The 21,220-nt window shown below is 34.2% G+C and overlaps 1 protein-coding gene across 1 annotated transcript in view; it reads right to left on the bottom strand.

Moving 5' to 3' along the window:
- Nucleotides 1–21,220, bottom strand: part of LOC149803762 (dynein axonemal heavy chain 3-like) — a 311,163-nt gene that overhangs the window by 235,521 nt on the left and 54,422 nt on the right. Inside the window, exons 13-20 of the mRNA XM_089953988.1 lie at nt 16,771–16,876; nt 15,274–15,452; nt 14,057–14,150; nt 11,438–11,528; nt 10,922–11,112; nt 7,751–7,982; nt 4,765–4,976; nt 1,561–1,652 (exon numbers count right to left, since the gene is read on the bottom strand). Coding sequence (XP_089810114.1) covers nt 1,561–1,652; nt 4,765–4,976; nt 7,751–7,982; nt 10,922–11,112; nt 11,438–11,528; nt 14,057–14,150; nt 15,274–15,452; nt 16,771–16,876 — 1,197 coding nt within the window. The remainder of the gene's footprint in view (nt 1–1,560; nt 1,653–4,764; nt 4,977–7,750; nt 7,983–10,921; nt 11,113–11,437; nt 11,529–14,056; nt 14,151–15,273; nt 15,453–16,770; nt 16,877–21,220) is intronic.

A 21,220-nucleotide genomic window follows, 5' to 3' on the forward strand; every position in this document is an offset into this window, starting at 1 on the left:
ACTGTGCAAATACCACTGTTTTCTTCTGTGACTTTCAGCAACACGGACTTTTAACCCAAAAATGTATACATGTTTTTCTTATCCCAAGTGCAAGCCATCCACAAAGTCTGGTTTGGGTATGTGGTCTAGAACTCAAGTCATTGGGCATAAATAAGCTTTGTTGTTTCTAGCACAGTGACCATAAACTTCAACATTTTGAGCCAAATAGCCAACCTTCTCGTCCCAAGTGCAAGCCATCCATAACATTTGTTCAATGTATCAGATTTTTAACAAAGATTATTGTGCATAACTATTTATTCCCATTAAAGTGACCTTGACCTTTGAACTTTTGACACAAAAATCAATAGGCTACTTCCTTGCCCCAAGTGCAAGTCATCTACATTGTTTGGTTGAGGCACGGTAATTGATCTTAAAGTAAAGTTAAAGTTTAGAAACCATTTTTATTCCTTCATTTGCTGTGACCTTGATCTTTGACCTTTGATTCCAAAACTGATTGGCTTCTTCCATATGCCAAGTGAAAACCATCCACAAAGTTTGGTTAATGTCCATGATCTTGATCCAGTGTTATGATGCAGATGCCAAAAACAGATGGACATCATAACATTACACACATTACTTTATGCTGCATAAAAGCTGTATTACTTTGTTCTTCCAATATTTTTGCAAAGCATGTGTTGTCAAAGTCCATCAGATTCACTGAGGTGGACAAAATGTTGACTACCCAAAGTGGAGTTTCCTGATAATACTTTCAGTATCAAATGTCATCAATTTATCTAAAATGACATAACATTAAGGTGAAAATGAAAGAGTGACTGATCAACAGACAAAACAATGAAACAAAATATGAACAAAATTAATTCCAATACAATGTCCTGCACCTTGAATGATGAGACTTGCAACAACAGATGTGATTGGTTTTCTGATATTTTTTAAATGAAAAATAATCTGCAATCTACTAAAATATAAACATTGATTATTTGATTAACAACTGGATCCATATAGTGCCTGAAATATTAAACCAACAAGCTGAAGGAAATACTGCAATGACCTGAGTGGGGATAGTGTATTTTTAATTAAAAGTTTTTGCAAAAGAGAAACTGAAATGTAAATTACCATATATACTTGTATGTAAATCAAATCTAGCTGCACAGACCAAGATTGGTCATCACACAAACAACATTAACAACATAAATGGCAGATCAGGGTCTATTTGTTTACAGCTGGACTCAACTTATGTGTGAGTATATATGGTACCTTTTGGTAGAATAAAAGTACGGCTATGTCATGGTTATACTTTAATATAAGTTGTTTCCATAATGAAAGAGACCAGGCAAGGGAGGGGGTGCATTTTCTTTAAAATGAGTAGTAGCAGATATCAAGGCTTCTGTTTCATGTTGACAGTCCTATTAAAAAATAATGAGTACTAGAGTCTTCGAAAATGTGCCAGTGCCTTCCACCTCATCTACCTACCCCTTCATTTCATCGTGTAAACAGCTCTTAAATTTCACAGAGAAACAAAATAAAGGAGAGGCAAAAAAGTAATAAAGTGATTTCACTTACCTTTCCAAATGTTTGTTTAAACCAAACTCAAGCATATTGAAAAGTGAGGTGTCTGCTTGTGGTTTCAGATCAAAGCCAACAATGCTGCTCATCTACAGCAAAAGGCAAAATACAAAGTGAGTATTGTACCAATGATTATATCAATTACTAATTACTGTCAAATACAATACAAAGTGAGTATTGTACCAATGATTATATCAATTACTAATTATTGTCAAATAAAATACAAAGTGAATATTGTACCAATGATTGTATCAATTACTAATTACTGTCAAATAAAATACAAAGTGAGTATTGTACCAAAATGATTATATCAATTACTAATTACAGTCAAATGAAATACAAAGTGAGTATTGTACCAATGATTATATCAATTACTAATTACTGTCAAATGAAATACAAAGTGAATATTGTACCAATGATTATATCAATTACTAATTACTGTCAAATAAAATACAAAGTGAGTATTGTAACAATGATTATATCAATTACTATTTACTGTAAAATAAAAATACAAAGTATTGTACCAATGATTCATATCATATGATTTACTAAATACTGTAAAATAAAAATACAAAGTGAGTATTGTACCAATGATTCATATCATATGATTTACTAATTACTGTAAAATAAAAATACAAAGTATTGTACCAATGATTCATATCATATGATTTACTAATTACTGTGAAATAAAAATACAAAGTGAGTATTGTACCAATGATTCATATCATGATTTACTAATTACTGTAAAATAAAAATACAAAGTATTGTACCAATGATTCACATCATATGATTTACTAATTACTGTAAAATAAAAATACAAAGTATTGTACCAATGATTCACATCATATGATTTACTAATTACTGTAAAATAAAAATACAAAGTGAGTATTGTACCAATGATTCATATCATATGATTTATTAATTACTGTAAAATAAAAATACAAAGTGAGCACTGTACCAATGATTCATATCATATGAATTACTAATTACTGTAAAATAAAAATACAAAGTGAGTACTGTACCAATGATTCACATCATATAAACTAATTACTGAACAGCTTTGTAAAATAAAATGTAGCTGTAAACATAATTGCTGATAAAGAATTTACTGGAGTCTAATTTTATTTTAAAAGAGAAGTTCCATTTTACATGGTCAGAGAAAAACAGTGCAGTGTAATTACACAAACTGATAGTATTAAAGTTTGGTGTATGATGCATTAAGTTTTTTTTAAGTTCAAAACTAATTGTACAACAAGTTGTTCCATGATATCTAAAACCAAGTGCACTCAAATATAGTGTTTCATATTCATCTGGACTACAATGACTGTTACCATGGTGCCCATCTTGAACACACACCCCATCCACCCTGACCAATGGCCACTTGCTTCTCATGGAACTAACAAGTTTGAGATCAAAAGTACCCCTGTAGGTCAGCCACCCCTCTAACAATGCCAGTGGCCAGTATATTAGTGCAAAATAGGGTTTTTGTTTGGTTTTATCATGACTGACAATTATTCATAATTATTTAAAATAATATTAATGTTTAATTACAATAATTCCAAAATGTATGTCATTTTTAAAGATATATATAATTTTATATATATATATATATATATATATATATATATATATATATATATATATATATATATATATATATATATATATTAAATATGCACAAATTAATTGGCATTTCTTACTTGAAATGTAATTATTATTTAGATTTGTGATCCCTTCTTGAAAGACCACACCTCTTAAAAGACAACTTTCCTGCTGCAGTTTGGGTGTCATAGTAAGTGTAGATCACTGTACCGATATTTTTATGCTATGTCGAAAACTGTAGAAAACTTGATGCAACTTATTTAGCAGTTATCAAGGAAAGTTGACTCCACGTTTTGTATATCTAACCTAATTAAATCATGGGTATTTTCATCATTTATTACTTACCATTCCAAAAAAGAGATCATTATAAGTACATGACAGACAGAATATCAAAAAAAAATGGACTCAAATTAAAAATACTTTTAAATCAAGGCTGTACAGTATTCCGTGAAATTTTCATCTATAAATCTTATGTAAATATACTAATAAATGAAGCAACACAGGCAGGTATGAAAAGCAATAAAAATGTTCTGGTACTGGTCATATCTGTAAATATGAATGCATGTTAGACAATTTTCCCTTCTTGCACAAGGAGTCATGTTTGTTTTCCGTTCAAAAATTTTCAAAATAAAATGTCAAGAGCACAGAATTTTAGCTGATTAATAGTTATCAAAATGATATACTTTAAATCTGTTACATAAGGTGAAATACACCAATACTGGACCCAACAATACTGGCTTGATATCTAGGCATGCCTTTCAACTCGGAACATACTGTTATTCACATTTGTGCATTCCTATGCTGGTGATAGTGGTTGCCAAAACTGCCAAAAGCAATAAAAATTCTTCAATGGCAATACCAAAATAAAATGTTTGGTGATTGAAAATTTAAGGGAATATGCTGCTGTCAGCAGATTTTTGCCTTAAAATTACTACATCTACTAGCATAACATATTTGTGAGGTTCCATATAAGTGATGTAAGGGAGAGCAAATGTAAGAAACGAATTTGAATAATGTATTATTCAGCAATAAATCAAACTTTAATTAGTTTGAAAAGAAAACTTTTTGAGAAAAAGATGAATTCTGAAAGGTTCATGATGGGTAATGACTAAAGAGTTCATCTGGGACAGAGCATTTCATATGGCAGCCCAATTCTGGTACACTAGATGTACAAGTCTGTATATTCAGTACAATATTTGGCAATTATCCGGAAATTTCCAGTGTAAACCTAGGTAATGGAAAAGCTGATAACCTATGAATAGAATCCAAATTCTATGGTTCCAGTACGAGTCATTTTTCTTATGTTTAAGTGTTCTGGGAGATGTTAGAATGTTCCCCTCTTTCATTGCTGTGTTTAGTTAGACAAAGCACAATGTATAGAATATGATATAAAGGCAATGCATGAAGTATAGAATATGAAGTAAATGCACTCATGAAGCATAATTTTCTATGCTATTAAATTTAACTTTTATGCTACAGATATGACCAGTCAATTCTTGGGTATGATGCCATATTATTATTAGTCCCACTCTGAATTCTGATAGCCATTCACTCAAACCAATAAATATACAAATCTTACTCAAGAACTGTGATACCTACCAACTCCCAGTGACGATCTCTAATACCAGGATTGCAAATGGTGTGAAGTATAGGCAAGTGTTGCTTGAACTTGTCTATTTTTCCCTTCACACTATCTGCAATTCTTCTGGGGCCAGCTTGGTCAGCGAAGGTCTTAGTCAATTTGTACATGGTTCTCCACATATCTCCAACTTCATTCTCAATCTCCTCTGCATTCATCTTCTGGAATGGACCTTAAAATTGGATAAAAATATACCAAATATTTTAGACATGAGAACCAAACTTAAAAATCAACTGTCAGTTTTCAATAAAAGTATACTGTAATAGAATATACTTCTCATCCTGAGAGGAAGTAGACAAGAAAAGGATTAAATCTGGGCAACATATCGGCAAACACAATACTTTTAAAACATGTTTATAGTAAAACATGTTTATAGACCAATTCTTTCTGAAATTTTTAAGTGCTGATAAAAAAACTGGTCAAAGATATAATGTAATTATTTCAGCACGAGGAAAAAACTATTTAAAAACATTTTGAGTTGACATTATTAAACATTTTTCTTTATTCTGAGATGAGTAAGACAGATGTGACATTTTCTGAAATGCAATATACCAGTTCAACAAATGACTGAATTCAGTACAATTGCAATGTCACTGCAAAATTATGGCAAATCTTCATAAAGACAGTTATGTTATCTTGAAGAAGGATGACAGGATTACCTATAACTTATCCTTTTTGGAAAAATGAAAAAATAAAAATGGGATGATACTGTAAGAAACTCTTGTATTACAGTACTCTGACAAATGAGTTAAATTCTTTTTTTTCCTTTAAGCTGTTACAACTGCACCAATTCAATCTGCAGTTCATAATTGAGATTTAAAAAAAAGATGTAGTCTGAAGGACATTAAGAGCTTTAATTATATAAGCAATACATCTTTTCAATGGGAAATGAAAACATTATTTATCAAATACAAACTAAGATTGCAATTAAATGAAAGAACACTGACATTGGTATGCACTGTGTGCAAGCATGTGCCCAGGGGGAAAATGAAGAGCAATGCAGATGGCATGCAAGGCCATCAGTAACAAGACTACTCGATTTTCTCATATTATCAACAAATGGAGTGGAAGCAACTAATACAAGAAAATCTACTTCTCTCTTGTTGCTGATATGCAAGGATTAAGTAAGCAATTAGTGCAAAGCTGGTTACTGCAAGCAACAGAATATTAGGAGCACACAATCAAGAACATCTTACATAAAAGCTAAATTCATATAGGTCACATGTTCCAATAATCTGCCTTCTTTGAAAATCAGTACCTTCTTTGTTCATTTAGAAAATGCTTTTTCCAGTACTTATTTTCCCAATCTGATTGGAAACAAATACACTTCATTCCCTTTTTTAACATACATGGTTTCATTCAAATTCAGTTGATGAAGATACATTTTATTTTATCAAACTAAATCCAACAGCCACTACAAATTTTAACATCATCTTCTTGTCAGATTGAAATGGACTACTGCAAGGATACAAGTACAAATTATGTGCAACTAGGGGCTGAGGAAGGCCAAAACCCTAACCCATAAGCTATTCTATTCTTATTAAATTCACTATCAGAAGACAGGAAATCCTAGAAGTGATACAAGAATTGGTCAAAAGGATATTAAAATAATACAATTCTGAGCATAGTTTTGGCTATCAAAATGAAAAAGAGAATAATGGTTGTCTGCAGTTTTGTATGAACAATATGTCCAATCAAAGCTTTGTAGAACATGTGCAATTAATTATTCTGCAACATTATTTAACAACATCAGATTTACTGACTTGAAGCAGGATAAGAACTTAACATGTGCTATTGTGGTTGATCCAAATTTACCACAAACTCTTCAGTTTCTTTTAATAAGACATTAAAAAGGGGGTAAAAGGTATGTGAAGTAACAATGATGTCAATCATCTATATACAAGTGGAAATAAGATAATCCACAAATCATCCTTAAATATGTCTAATTTAGTGCAAAGTACAGCATTCAGTGCAGTGTTTCATCACTGCATAACTGAAAAAGATATCAAAACTATTAAGGCGACATATATGTTGTGAAAATTATACAATTTCTTGCTGGCAACTACCATATATACCCACTTATAAGTCACATTCAAATGCAAACTGCTAAAAACGAGATCTGACATTGCAAGATGCAATCTGTTATGAGTATTCAGTAAAACAAAAAAAATACAGAACAATACAGAACCTGATATTATGGCACATTATGCAGTGCCAGATAAGGATCTATGTTGTTTACAGTTGGACATGACTTATAAGCAAGTATATACACCATCAGAGTCTAGTGTTCATCCTTAATAGGACAATCATACATTTTGCTACCTAATGGGACAATTATACATTTTGCTACCATATGAAGATCTATTTAATTTTAATCAGGATTTTTTGCTAAAGAAGAAAGTGCAAGATCTAGGATTGCTATATGATGTAACATGGCAGATATACAAATATGCTTCTAATGCAAATGCTACAGTCTTGAAAACTAATGTACTCCTCAAAGTGACTGGTGAAAACTACTGATATCGACTAGAAAGGGTTTTGATGAGGCCAAAACTACATGAAAAATGACATAATATCAGATCCAAATTAAATTCAAATATTTTATAAGAGAATTCACCAATTACTTATGTTTTTAAAATTTAAAAATACTTAATCATTTGGTTTTGCAAAAAAAAAATATTCTTAATTTGTGGAGTAATATGAGCATCAAAATCTGTTAACTTAATGAAAATTTAATGCTTTAACATCATGAATTTTTTCAAATTTAGTAATTTTATGCAGTAAAATCAAAATATAAACCTTTGGCAAGGTAATAAATGAGAAAATGTATATACTATGGTGTGTCACAGTCTATCCAAGGCAATATTGTTTTAAATTCTGTTTCCTTACAAAATCCATGAAAATGTTGTGTTCACAAAATTTGTGATTGACAGCAAATAAGGTTACCATTCATCCATTGTTCGTGTTTCTGATGGAAGCTCCAGGCTGTGTTCCAGAGCTTGTCATATGGGTCTTTGAGTGTCAACATAGCTTTGAGCTGTGGGAAGACACTGATCTCCCACTCCAGCATCTTTTCCTCCTCATTAATTTGTTCCAACTCTTCTCGTGCAGTCTCAAGACTGGATTGCAACCGATTCAGCTGCTCCACATTGCTCTTCATCTCATCCTGACTCATGATCTGTAATAGAACAATTTCACCGTTTAATTTAACAATGAGATCATGATTTCCTTGTCTTGATGTCCACTCCCTACACTGATCATTTATCTCACAAGTTTTCTCCACAACATCAACAAACTTCCTATCTGTATTAAATCAGCTTCCTGTTTAAAGTCATGCTTAACATTATGACATCTTTAAAGTGTGTCTAACAATAAATCACATGACATATTAATTAAATCAATAGGCCAGAGACAACCAGAACAAGACAGGAACAGGATGAATCATAAATCCAAGAGAATTCACTGTCACAAGGATGAGAAAATGGAATCTTATACTGTAAGCAAAATTTGTTATGATTACTACATTCTGCACCTTCTCAACATCAAAAAAAAAATTGATCAGAATTAATTATTGGATCTATCCACTTGTATATCTTATATAGTGCTTCTTATAAAGGTCTGTAATTTAAGTTATTTACTTTTGTAGATGCAATTCTTTTACAATATCCAAGGAATAGTACATGCCATCTCCCACTATTGGAATGTTGGTTTATTACTGTTCTAAAGTAAACAGGAAGACACCCCCCAGTGTGAACGAGATCATTCAGCAGGCCGACATCTGCCTAATAGACAAGAGTAATAGCAGCTTGCCAAAAAATCTGGGTCAATAAGATGATTTCTGTCAAAATTTCGTCCAGGGCTTTTGATTATGGATGCCATGAAAACATTTGTTTCAAGTTTTCTCTTTTTTTTTTTTGTATCTTCATCAACATCTGATGACACAAAAGAATCATTTGTCCAATACTGAAAGCCTTTATGCCAGCATGCTTTCTGTCAGCTTTGATCAGCTTCTGGTGAGCAGTTTTGAGATAAAGTTGTTTTAATAGTTATAAGTTAAGGCAGCTATATTTGATGGCAGATAAGCATAATTTATATAAATTTTATATGCCAGTCAAGCTAGGACTATTTCTGTCAAATTTGTTAAACTGTTTAGTGTGACCTTTTAAAAGATTTACTACTTCATTTTTAGCAATTGCACAAATATCAAAAGGCAAATTGGCATCACTTGTACAAATTTGAGAGCTATTCATGCCAGGATGCTTTCTGTCAAAATCTATTGAGTGGTGTTTGAGAAGTCATGTAAAGGTTTTCCTATTTTTGGTAACAGTGGTTAAATTAAAGGCAGATCATTATCAGCTGTAGAAATATCAAAAGCCATCATACTAGAATGCTGTCAAATTCTGTAAAATTCATTGGTGTAATAAGTCGGTCTTCAAAACATGATGCTCTGAACCAAATGTTTGGAAGAAATCTGTCAAGTGGTAATTGAGTTTACAACAGCAAATATTTACTGATTAAAGAATGATATATGCCAGAAACATGATCATACCAAAGATTCACTTTGCTTTATGCCAAGTGAGCTATAAAAATAATACAAAAAAACAATTTAAATCAAAGGTCTGCAAAAGCAGAATGTTAAATATACTCTCTGTATTACTATCAAACTGGAAAATTAGCATTTATCAGCTTATTTTTGACAAACAAGATTCCACATGCACTTACATATATTTCTTTTATATGCACTCATTGAAGGGGAATTTACATGTTCTGATCAGGGTCAGTGCCCTTTATTCTACTGATTACTCCCAATAAACTGCATAGACCTAGACCTGCTGGGACATTATACAACAGCACCTGGGTCAATGCAGCTTGCAGATGGATAAGACTTGTATGCGAGTATGTGAGTATATAAAGTAACTGCTAGTTTTACCATATTGATACATCAGAAGATAAATATTGTGATGGTATATACAGTGTGACCCCACCATAATACACAGCATTAAGAGGTTAGTGTTAGGACTGGTCGGCCTGGTGTTAGGATAATGTGACTGGGTGGGATATCATGCTACATGTCTGTGGCATGATGCCCCAGTGCTAGACATCACTATAAACTGCCACAGTACAGACATCGTAGCAATATGACTGAAAAATTGTTAAAGCTACGTTAAAAATCCAAATCACATCACATCACATCAACACATGCATATATTATCCAGATTTACAGAATGTTTCTCCTTCACTAATAAAATATCAAACCTAACTCTCTGATTTCACTGCAGGAAATATTTTGTCTACATCTGTACATATATGTAAATGAATCAAATCAAGCAAATTAACACAAGTACCATGACTGCAAGCACTCCTCAAGCTTTAAAACCAAGAGGCCTGTTTCATACCCTATGTGCAAGCACTCCACAAACTTTGATCAAGGTATGTGATCTAGAGATAAAGTTATTATGCAAATAACTTTTTTTTCTTTCAGTTACAGTAACCATGACCTTGGAACTTTTGACCTCAAAATCAACAGGCTTCTTTCTTACTCAAAACATAAGCCATCCACAAACTTTGGTGAAGATAAATGTCAAGAACTGAAATGTTTGTGCAAAATCCATTTTTAATTTTGTTCAAATACTGACCTTTCCCTCTGACTTTTAGACATCCCAATCATTAGGCCTCTTCTTTAACACAAGTGCAATCCATTCACAATGTTTTCTCCAGGTCTATGATGCAAAATTTATTTTACTGAGTAGAAACTACTTCTCTTCTGTGAATTAATGACCTTGACCTTTGACCTTTTGATCCCCAAATCAATGTTTCTTCAATACCCCAAATGCATGTCATGTACATAGTTTGGTAATAGTACATGGTGGAGAACTTCAGTTATTGTGTGGAATGAACCAGGGAAAAGATGGATGGATTGTCATCATAACATAATAGCCCTGTAGTGGGTGTGTACCAATGAAAATTTAACAAGTCACCACAACTATCTGTATTATACAGAATGTATTTTTGAAAAATGACATCTTTGTTTTATGTGATGCACCCTGTTACCTATAGTTATGACTAACAGACAAACTGCGTGATACAAGCACAGGATACAAACATTTTAACACAGACCTCTTTCTTCTTGAAAGATTCCACCTCTTTCATCATCTTTTCAAGTTTATCCTCATAGGCTGAGACTCTTCTGTGGAGTTCCTCCTCAATGTGCTCTCTCTTGGTGAGGATTCGGTTGTGGTTCAGTTCAAATACTGTCTTAATGTGGTTGGGCCAGTGGAACACTGTGTTATTCAGCTTAATGTCTTCAACTGAAAGTAATGTTACAATGTAAGTAACCATTGCATATGAGCCTAAATTTCATGTAGACTCAAGCTAATAAGCTTTCAAAAATAGTCAATGTTTTCAGTAACCATCACAAGAGTAGGCATTTAATGTCTTGTGCATTGCACGTGGAAGGAATATATAAACTGACATATTGTCTGTGAATAATGCCACTAGGAAACATCACTAATTTTTGTACTTCAAGAATTTAGAAGCAACACTACAAATGGATGCTAATTTGTGCATGTTGCCTGTTAACACAACAGTTTTTGAGAAAAGTCATCTTTTAAACTTTTTAATTATGTTACTCACATGGAAATATAGCATAATCCAGAAGGAAAATCAGCCTGCTTGCAGCATCCTCTGTTTCATCTTTCAGCTTGTGTACTGTGATATCTTGAGACTATAATATAGTAAAAAAAATTAAATATAAATTTAGAAAACTACAAACAATTCTATTAGAAAAATAAAACATATAAAATCTCTCTTCTTTTCAAAGAAAATTTATATGAATAGTTCCAAAACCTAGTTTTTTTCCAGCTTAGACTAAGATATTTCCACTTATAAATAAACAGCAAAAATAAATATGCAAATCTTACTATTCCAGCTTCTACCCATATCCCTTTCTTATAGAGACCTCTCGTTGCTGTTTGTTTACATCAACCTTTCTCATTTTTTTGTACACCTCTCATTGCTGTTTATTTACATCTTGCCTATTTCCAGGAAAAGACCTTTGTGGACTGCTTATTCAATAGGCAGTATTAAGATATAATTTCAATCATTTTTGTCTTTTACAGGCCTTTACATTTCTTAAAAATAAGAATAGGTGTTAAGGTTCCTATAATATGTAACATTGATGTGATGATATCTACACTGATTTGTCTCAACAAACCATTCAGAAAAGAAGACCTTCTATTTCAGAAATACAATGATACATTGCAAACATAATACTGTTTGTAATATCTGATCGTAACTGTAGAAGAATATCTTGACACACTGTAGACATTATACCATTGGTAATATCTCACGCTGTGAACATGATATCTTTTGTAATATCAGATTGTAATATTGTACAAAGATACACTGACACACCACAGCCATTATACCTTTTGCAATATCACACATCATGGACTTTATACTTTTTGTAATATCCAAATTTGATATCATACAAAAACACACTGACACACAACAGACATTACACCTTTTGTAATATCACACACCATGGAGTTTATATTGTTAATAATATCAGCCCATAATATTGTACAAAAATACATTGATACACCTGACATTGTGCCTTTTGCAATATCCCATACAATGGACATTAAAACTTTTGTAATTTCAAACACACAATAAACATTATACCTTTTGTAATATCATACACCATGGATATTATGCATTTTGTATTATCTGACTAATACTGCAGATTAATATCCAAATTATGAGAATGTTTAACCATTATTCAATTCATGACTTCGTGTTATAAAGAATGCAGTCAGCATCTACCGCTTTGAATATTCCATCAACTCAATGTACAAGTAAATATGCATTATCTCACACATTATATTTGGAATAACAGTTGCTGAGATAATCTTCATGTTGTAGTGCTGAAAGAAATGTGTATTACATGGTAATTCTAATTAAATGTGTATTACATGGTAATTCTAATTAAATGAACAATGATGTTGAGGTTCTGCTAAGACTACTTCAATCCAACCTTACATTACATTCCAATTCATTTATGTAGCCCTCACATATCTGTACACAGACATGTGTGAGTTTGTTTTACAGCATATTTAACTTTAAAGGAAAAGTCTTTCAAAAGGATGTGTGATGAACATTATGCAAAATACTGTCTTGTCTGTAATACATGCAAAGATTTACTCTACACAAGACCTTCAAATAAAAACCATAAGATACTTATGTATTGATATATGCTTATGCAAGCAAGACAGTAAAAACTATACACCAGATGAGCTGGAATCTACAAAAGAACTGTCTCATGTGATTACATCTTAGCCCCACAGCCAAAATACATATATACATTCCTAAACCTAATCCAACCCATTCTTTTCAATAACTTGAAAGAAAACTTGACATTGCTTCTTAACTGCCATGTTCATACAGCTGATCTGCAATATCCAATAGAATACCATCAGCGCCTATACTTGATAGTGATATTTGTTTTCCTGTGTGTAGATCAGTCCAGTTCAACAGTTATATATGCAAATGAAAGTAAACATCATTACTGTCAAATGGTGAAGTCAATACGTTTCAGTATACTCAATTTAGAAAGATCAAATAAATATACAAAATCCTTGAAAATATTGTTGTCATACTGCAGACGAAGCAACTGATGAAATAATTTTTTTTTAAATACGGCCTGTCTTGAAATGACATTATTCTAGGATGTTGCTTACAATACTGTATAAGAGCAAACCTTTTGTCAGGCAAATGTAACAGTCCATCATGCAAGGGCAATAGTCTTTCATGTCAGAGAAAAAGTTCACTGGCATCTATTAGCAGGGATCTAGTAGAATTTACCTTCAAATCATGCAAAGAAAATTTTCTAATTATAAGGAATGGATGGATAGGGAAACCTGGCTCTGTACCAGGTCCCCCACCAAGTTGATTTTTACTGGGTTAGGTTTCTCCACTTCCATTTTGTCCTGTTTCAATACCCTCTCTCACATCCCCATTTCTGTCAACCATAAAACAACAAGTTTTGTGGGATTTTTTATATTAATGCCAGGGAGTGAGGAGGAACCTGACCCAACTAGATCCAATTTTTATCTTGAAAGAAACCTGGGCCAGTTATTTCTGGGAAGTGCAAACCCGACCTGGCCAGATACCAGTCCATCCCTACTAATTAAAAATCAAATCCAGACAGCATGCCTGTGATTCTTTCTTTATCACTGACTTTTGGCTACTTACAGTTTTGAGGTATTCCTGTGTCTCCACAAGTTCCATGGTGGTCTCTGGTACCTCAGAAATTTTGTCTGCCATTTCATCATATCTCTTGCAAATACTGAAAGAAAAAACCCAGGTAAGAACACATTTGAAGAAACAGTAACTGGGTAAATGACGAAGACATTCAAGCTGTTTACAGCAGCCCTTTCCACACCTTGTTTTTTTCAATCACTATTAATTTAAATATACCATCTTTCAATGATGATCTGAATTCTGTGCAATTTGTTTTTTAATGAACTGTTTTCATTCTAGCATAAGAATAATCCTATGAGATTTTACTGCCTGGAAAAGTGTGCAAAATAAATTGCCAGCAACAATAGCAACTGAAAGAGGAAGGTTCATTTCTAAAAGAAATTTAGTAGAACAAACTTCTGATTGAATTACATGAAGGTTCTCTCTGGTTTTCAAAAATGTTGTAAATTCAGGCTGTCTTGTTGATGATGAAGCAGCAAAATGATGTTTATTAGCTTTCTCATGCTGTTTCATATCATGGGTGCCTCCATGCCCAATAGCGAAATCACAATTATATAATCTGCAAAAGTATTTCTCCTTAACTAGATGGTTTCACAAATCTAATCAAGGTGGCACAGTTGTCCTTAAAGTTCTATTTTCTTTTCCTTGCTGGAGAAAATTCTGACTCTTCAGCTTTCTTTTTTGACATGACTAGAACTTTAATATTACAAAAATGAGATATAGTGATAGCAGCAACTGCTTTGCACAATCCAATGTGGTGGTTAAATACTGGCATGGTGGTCTCGATTTCACATGAACTCTATATCCCTATATACATGTGATATGTTTACTTTCAGAATGGAACTGGGTTCCTGTTCTAAACAGTAAATTTAATTTTTATAAATTAAAAAACATATTTAACAAGAAAAACATAAAGCCTTATTCAGGTCCAAAATACAGGACAAATACAGAAGAAGAAAAAACTTAGCAGCTATGCCTATCATGGCCTAGAATTTAGAAGCGCATGGCCTAGAATTAGATTCACTATGTTCAGGAAAGGAACTAAATGGATCATTCTACAGTCACCATGCTCTTGAGCCTTGTAAAGGACTTAAATCTTAATGAAATGTAATCACATACTCTCAGTTACTCTACACAATGGATATTACACAACTCCATCTGTTAATGAGCTGACAGCAAACAAGCATTTACACCTAATTTTTAATTACTTTCTGTTGAGTTCTCTGTTCTCATCCACTTCAAATGAGACAAGTCGTTCCCTGAGCCGAGCACCTCGGTTTGCCAGCTCTGCATTCAGCTGCACACAGTCCAAGCAGAACATGCTAAGTGGCACTGTTATCCGAAGCAAGGAAATGGCATCCCGGATTTGCTGAAATCTATTTATTTCCTGTAAGAAAAATGAATTTATTTTTATGACTTTACTTTAGTGAGATCATTAAGTGCAAGGATTTCACTAAAATACTTAAATTATCACATAAATTTTCAATTATCATCATGACACTGAAAGTTATGTTCAAATTACCTTTGACTTTTAAATCTCTGTTGTAATTAGTTACACAGTAATAGGTAATTCTGCCCTTGAAATCAAATAAAATCCTTGATCTGAGGTTGAGTTTTCAATATCACCCAATGAAATAGACTCAACAAAGTTCTGTACTACTGAATATAAGAAATTTCCAAGCCCAAATCAAGTTTTTTAAAATTGTTATTACTTCAGGCCTGACCTAGACATAGATGGCAAAATTATTGCATAAACATGGGGTAACCTGCCATTATTTTATTCAACCAAGAAACTGACAGCTATATCAAATTCAATCAAAATGGCACACACTGTACCACCTTTGACAAAAGATGACTCATGCCACAGTCACCTGAATCAGTTCAATGTAGCACTATATTTTCCAACTTTAGTTGAAAGCAACACTCAACCAAGACAGCATGGCATTTGATCAAGATGGTACATATATTGCATTTGACCAAGGAGGGAATCTATGGTCTTCAACCATGTCATTAGCATCAGTTTAATGCAGCAATGAATTTAGTGTCGCTGGTCAAAAGCAGAAATTACAAATTGGTATTTACCCTACAAGCTAGAATTTCCATATTCTCCCACAAGACTATTAACTACAGGTCTGGTGAGCAATTTGCTGCATCACATAAATTTACCACTGCCCTTCCCACATCCCATCTATACCCCATGATGAAGATGAATATATAGTACAAAAAAGCACATAAAAACCTGGATCTGGAACAAATCCAGACATGCCAATATCTGGATTTGACCACAGTAATCATATTTTTATATTTTCTTCAATTATTCTTGAAGTCTGTAACTTCACAGCTATTTCAAAAAGACTTACGGCCAAATCATATGGGTTGGCTGGTATGTTGCACTAACAAGATTGTATAAAAAACTGCAGCAAGTCACAAGACAAAAAGGGCAACAACTCTGAAAAGCAAAGGAACTTGTTGATAGTGCATCTTCTGGTAACAACCATAAAAATTACAAACTTTCATGGCAATTAGACCCGATTTTCATTATATATTCACAATCCATTCTAATCTAAATCCCTTCCATTCTACACAAAATGGGTGGGAATAAGGGTGTCCAAATTGACAAGATTTCAGTATCTATCCGTAAATGGCAAATGTTAAAGAAATGTCTATCACTATATCTTTGTATACCTCACAGAACAAACACCTACCGACTTAAAAGCCTGGATGGAATGGCTCTCTTTCAGGAATGCATTCACTTCTTGGTCTGCTTTGCCAGTCAGAAGATCCATGTAGGGTTTGTAGATCTGCAAATACCTGTAATTATAAAGGCATTTTACTCCAAATGTAGCCAGAAAGTGATAATTTAGTAAATCCATTAAGAATATTCATGACCTTTTTTATCCCAGCACATCTGTGTATTGATCTGCCTTGTTTATTTTCCTACTGGTGGCCTAATTTATGATGAGTTTTTCATATTTTTCAACCACCAATTAATGTCCTCAAATCCAAGATTGTATCCCCTAATCTGCAAGCTATTCAAGTATGAGGTAAGAATATATGTATCATAAGGACACTATATTGCAGAACTGAAACAGACTGAAAATAGCAGACTAAGAATTTTCAGGATTTTCTCACTTTAATTTCTCTCCCTGCATACTAAATTTCAAGACCATCAGTATAAAAACAATCCAATGTTTTTTTTAAAAAACTTGAGTTCAAGTTTTGTGCTGAAGAAATTTCAGAGACAAGGCTTGAGATTGATGAAACTGGGCCAAGCCTGAGACTGATGATGCTGGACCATGCTTAAGACTGATGACACTGGGCCAAGCTTTAGACTGATGATGCAGACCAAGCTTAAGATTGATTACACTGGGGCAAGCTTGAGACTGAGTACAATGGACCAAGCTTAAGACTGATGATACTGGGCCATGCTTGAGACTGATGATGTTGACCAAGCTTAAGACTGATTACACTGAGCCAAGCTTGAGACTGATTACAATGGACCAAACTTAAGACTGATGATACTGGGCCAAGCTTAAGACTGATGATGATAGACCAAGTTTAAGACTGATTACAATGGACCAAGCTTAAGACTGATGATACTGGGCCAAACTTGAGACGGATGATGCCAGACCAAGCTTAAGACTGATGACAGTGAATCAAGCTTGAGACTGATGATGCTGAACCAAGCTTAAGACTGATGACACTGGGCCAAGTTTGAGACTGATGACACCAGACCAAACTTAAGGCTGATGACACTGGGCCAAGCTTAAGACTGATGACACTGAGCCATCTTAAGACTGATAACACTGCACCAAGCTTAAGACTGATAACAAAAGGCCAATCTTGAGACTGATGATGCCAGACTAAGTTTAAGACTGATGACACTGGGCCAAGCTAAGACTGATGACACTAGGGCTAATGATAAGGAGACAAGTTTGGGACTGATGATACTGGACCAAATTTGATACTGATGACACTAGGTCAAGCTTGAGATTGATGATGCCAGACCAAGCTTAACTCATTCAGCCCCAGCACTGTTTTCAGTATCTCTGCTGATATGCCTCAGAAGCACAAAGCTGTGTCTAGCTGCTTGTGCCCCATAGTTTTTACCTGTTTGAAAACATCGTGCACATGCATTCACTCTTACCTTAATTTCTCTTCTTATATCCAAACAAAATCCCCGAAATTTTCACCATTTATTTCAAATGAATTTGTTGACACATTGATGTCATTTTTTCCCTATTTGTCAAAGTTTTTCACAACTTATTTATCCAGTATTTACAAACTTATGTGCAACGTTTATCTGCAAGAACTCCGTCATCATCATCATCTTTGGAAGATTCAGTCTCAGAAACTTCTATGTCCAAATCTAAATCTCACAAAATATTCAACTGCTGAACATATCTTTCCTCAGCTTGCTCAATATTTTCGAGATCAAACCCGAGAAACTCCACATTTTTGCTCTCATCAAAAATCACTCTTCCGTCCGCCATCATTTACAATTTTTCATGAACAGAACATGTGTAGTTAAACCGCTCTCAAACTTTAGCCTTTTGCTTCTGAACAATTCAAATTTCCACAAATGAAAGTAAAATCATTTCTGATTGGTTTAATAGTTGTTTAGTTCTTGGAATAAACCATTCCTAACCAATCAGAGACGTTGTATCTAACACACATTCATCACGCCTGGAGACGGGATCGGCCACTGAATGCAGTAAACAATTCACGACTACAGGCGGGATCGGCCAATGAATGCAGAAACCGGATCATGCCTACAGACAGGATCGGGGCCGAATGAGTTAAGATTGATGAACAGAGTCTGGTTTGCAACTTATGATTTTTTAAAACCATTTTTAAGCATTACAAATTCTGATGCTGTTCTATCAATATATGTGTGTCAATCTGCTTCACATGTACCTAACAAACACTATGAAGTATGTACATGAAATGTTCTGTTCAAATACTTGACACTTCACTGGTGCCAAATCAATCTACCTTTCCTCTGCTTCCCTTTTAAATTAAGATGCATTATATGCATATTCTGCATTAAAGGGCATAGATGCCATGAAATTTATCCATGTTCGGGTTAGTTTCTGTTTGATATGGAAATGAAACAAGCAGAAACAGGCATACATGTCATAATAATGTTTTCTTTGGTTCTCAGAAATGAAACTAATTTTTTTCTAGTAAAATACATTTCTTGCAAATACTTATCCCATCATAAAACCTTAGGAGAACTACTACCTGGCAAATCCAGCCCTCCCAGATAACTTTTAGGAAAAAAAGAGGCAAAAGTTATCTGCCCACCTAGGGAGTGGTAAGGCAGAGTGAGCTCCCCTCGATATAAGGACTGGATGCTGGGAGGGTGTACTGTATGTGTATTATGATTGGGTAAGTATTCTCACAGAAATATATTTTACTATAAAAAAATTGCTTTCTTCTTTAAATATGCTACCCAATCATAATACCTGTCCCCTTAACCCATACATGACATCTCCGTTCCCCTAAGGTATGTGAAACAGTTTTTAGGTAACCCAACTGGAGAAGACTCCATCTGTCAGAGAGCATATTCCAAAAGGAAAAATGTTCCCTTCCACAAATCCAGTGGAAGCTGCATCCTATGAAGCTGTCAAGCTACCCAGAAAGGTGGCCTGTTGCACCATAGCTACAGGTCCCACCAGTCTGAGTTGATCCGTTTGGAACAAAAGGTCTCAGAGGTAAACACTGGAGAATATGGACTGAGATCTCCATCCCACGGCATGGATATTATCAGTTAGAGAACAGTTCCAGTCAAAGGTGATGCTTGTGGAAATTGCTCTAACCATGTCAGCCGATATAGGTAACAAATTCATCTGAGCTGGAATTACTTCTCAATATGCAGAGCAAATAACCCACTTACTCTAGGTCTTAAGGGTCTGTTATATCATCCTGTTCCTGTTTGTAGGTAAAAATAGGTACAATCTCCCTTAATGCAATGTCTCTGTCCTTCGAAAAATTCCACTTTCAAAGATCAACCTGGGTCTTGTAGGAGGCCTAGAGTGGAAGTGTCCAGAGTAGACAATGAATTCGTTACAAAGATCTGGTTACCTATGGATGGGAGCCTGTTCTTAGTTGATGAAAGAAGGAACCATCATAAGTGAAATTGATCCATCTTGTCGGAACTGCATGTAATTTGGGTCCCCTGAAAGAGCATGTATTTCAATGATGCTGCCTGCCATCACTAATGTGATGGGGAAGCAGTTCTAGTATGAAAGCTAAGTCAAAGATGCCCTGGAAAGTGGTTCAAATGGTGTTTTGTTCAACCAGGTTAGTATCCATGATAGGTTCCACTTTGGAACAGAGCCAACTTTTTTTGCCATGTATAATCAAAGTTGGAGAGAAGGTTAGATAAGTCTTTGTTTTTGTCCCATATCTTCTCTTTCATGATGACAAAAGGTGTCAGCGATCATGGAACAGAAACCTCTGATTGTGCTAGGTGCTAACTTTTTCTCATTGAAGAACCAGGGGCAGAAGTTAGCTAATTCAGGATAGATATATGTAGAGGTATGATATGTTCTTGTATATACCACTGTGTAAAATTTTTGTACACTTTCTGAGTGGAAGGCCTTCTTGCTTGAGCAATTCTCTCCATGACTGTTTGTGAGAACTTTTTCTTTTTGAGTGCCTGTTTAATATGATCCAGACATGTCAGTTTAGTAGGGCTGGATTGGTGTAAACAACTGCCATCATAGTTGTTTGAGTAAATGAGAGAAATTCTCTATTTTCCAGTGAACTTCCTTTGTGAGATCGATGCGGTCACTGATCCACAACTTCTCCCATCTGAATGGTGCAATGAGGATAAGATGACACTCCAACTCTCTTGCTTGTTGTACCATTTATGGAATCTGAATGGTGCAATCAGGATAAGATGACACTCTAACTCTCTTGCTTGTTGTACCATTTATGGAATCTGAATGGTGCAATCAGGATAAGATGACACTCCAACTCTCTTGCTTGTTGTACCATTTATGGAATCTGAATGGTGCAATCAGGATAAGATGACACTCCAACTCTCTTGCTTGTTGTACCATTTATGGGAGCAAAGCCATTGGAGGGTAAGCATATGCATCAAGGCCATTCCAATCTTTGAATAGCATGCTGACTGGCCAGGCTTTG

Source organism: Sinohyriopsis cumingii, chromosome 3 (genome assembly GCF_028554795.1).
Source record: "Sinohyriopsis cumingii isolate HCF-2022 chromosome 3, ASM2855479v2, whole genome shotgun sequence".
NCBI lineage: Eukaryota > Metazoa > Mollusca > Bivalvia > Unionida > Unionidae > Sinohyriopsis > Sinohyriopsis cumingii.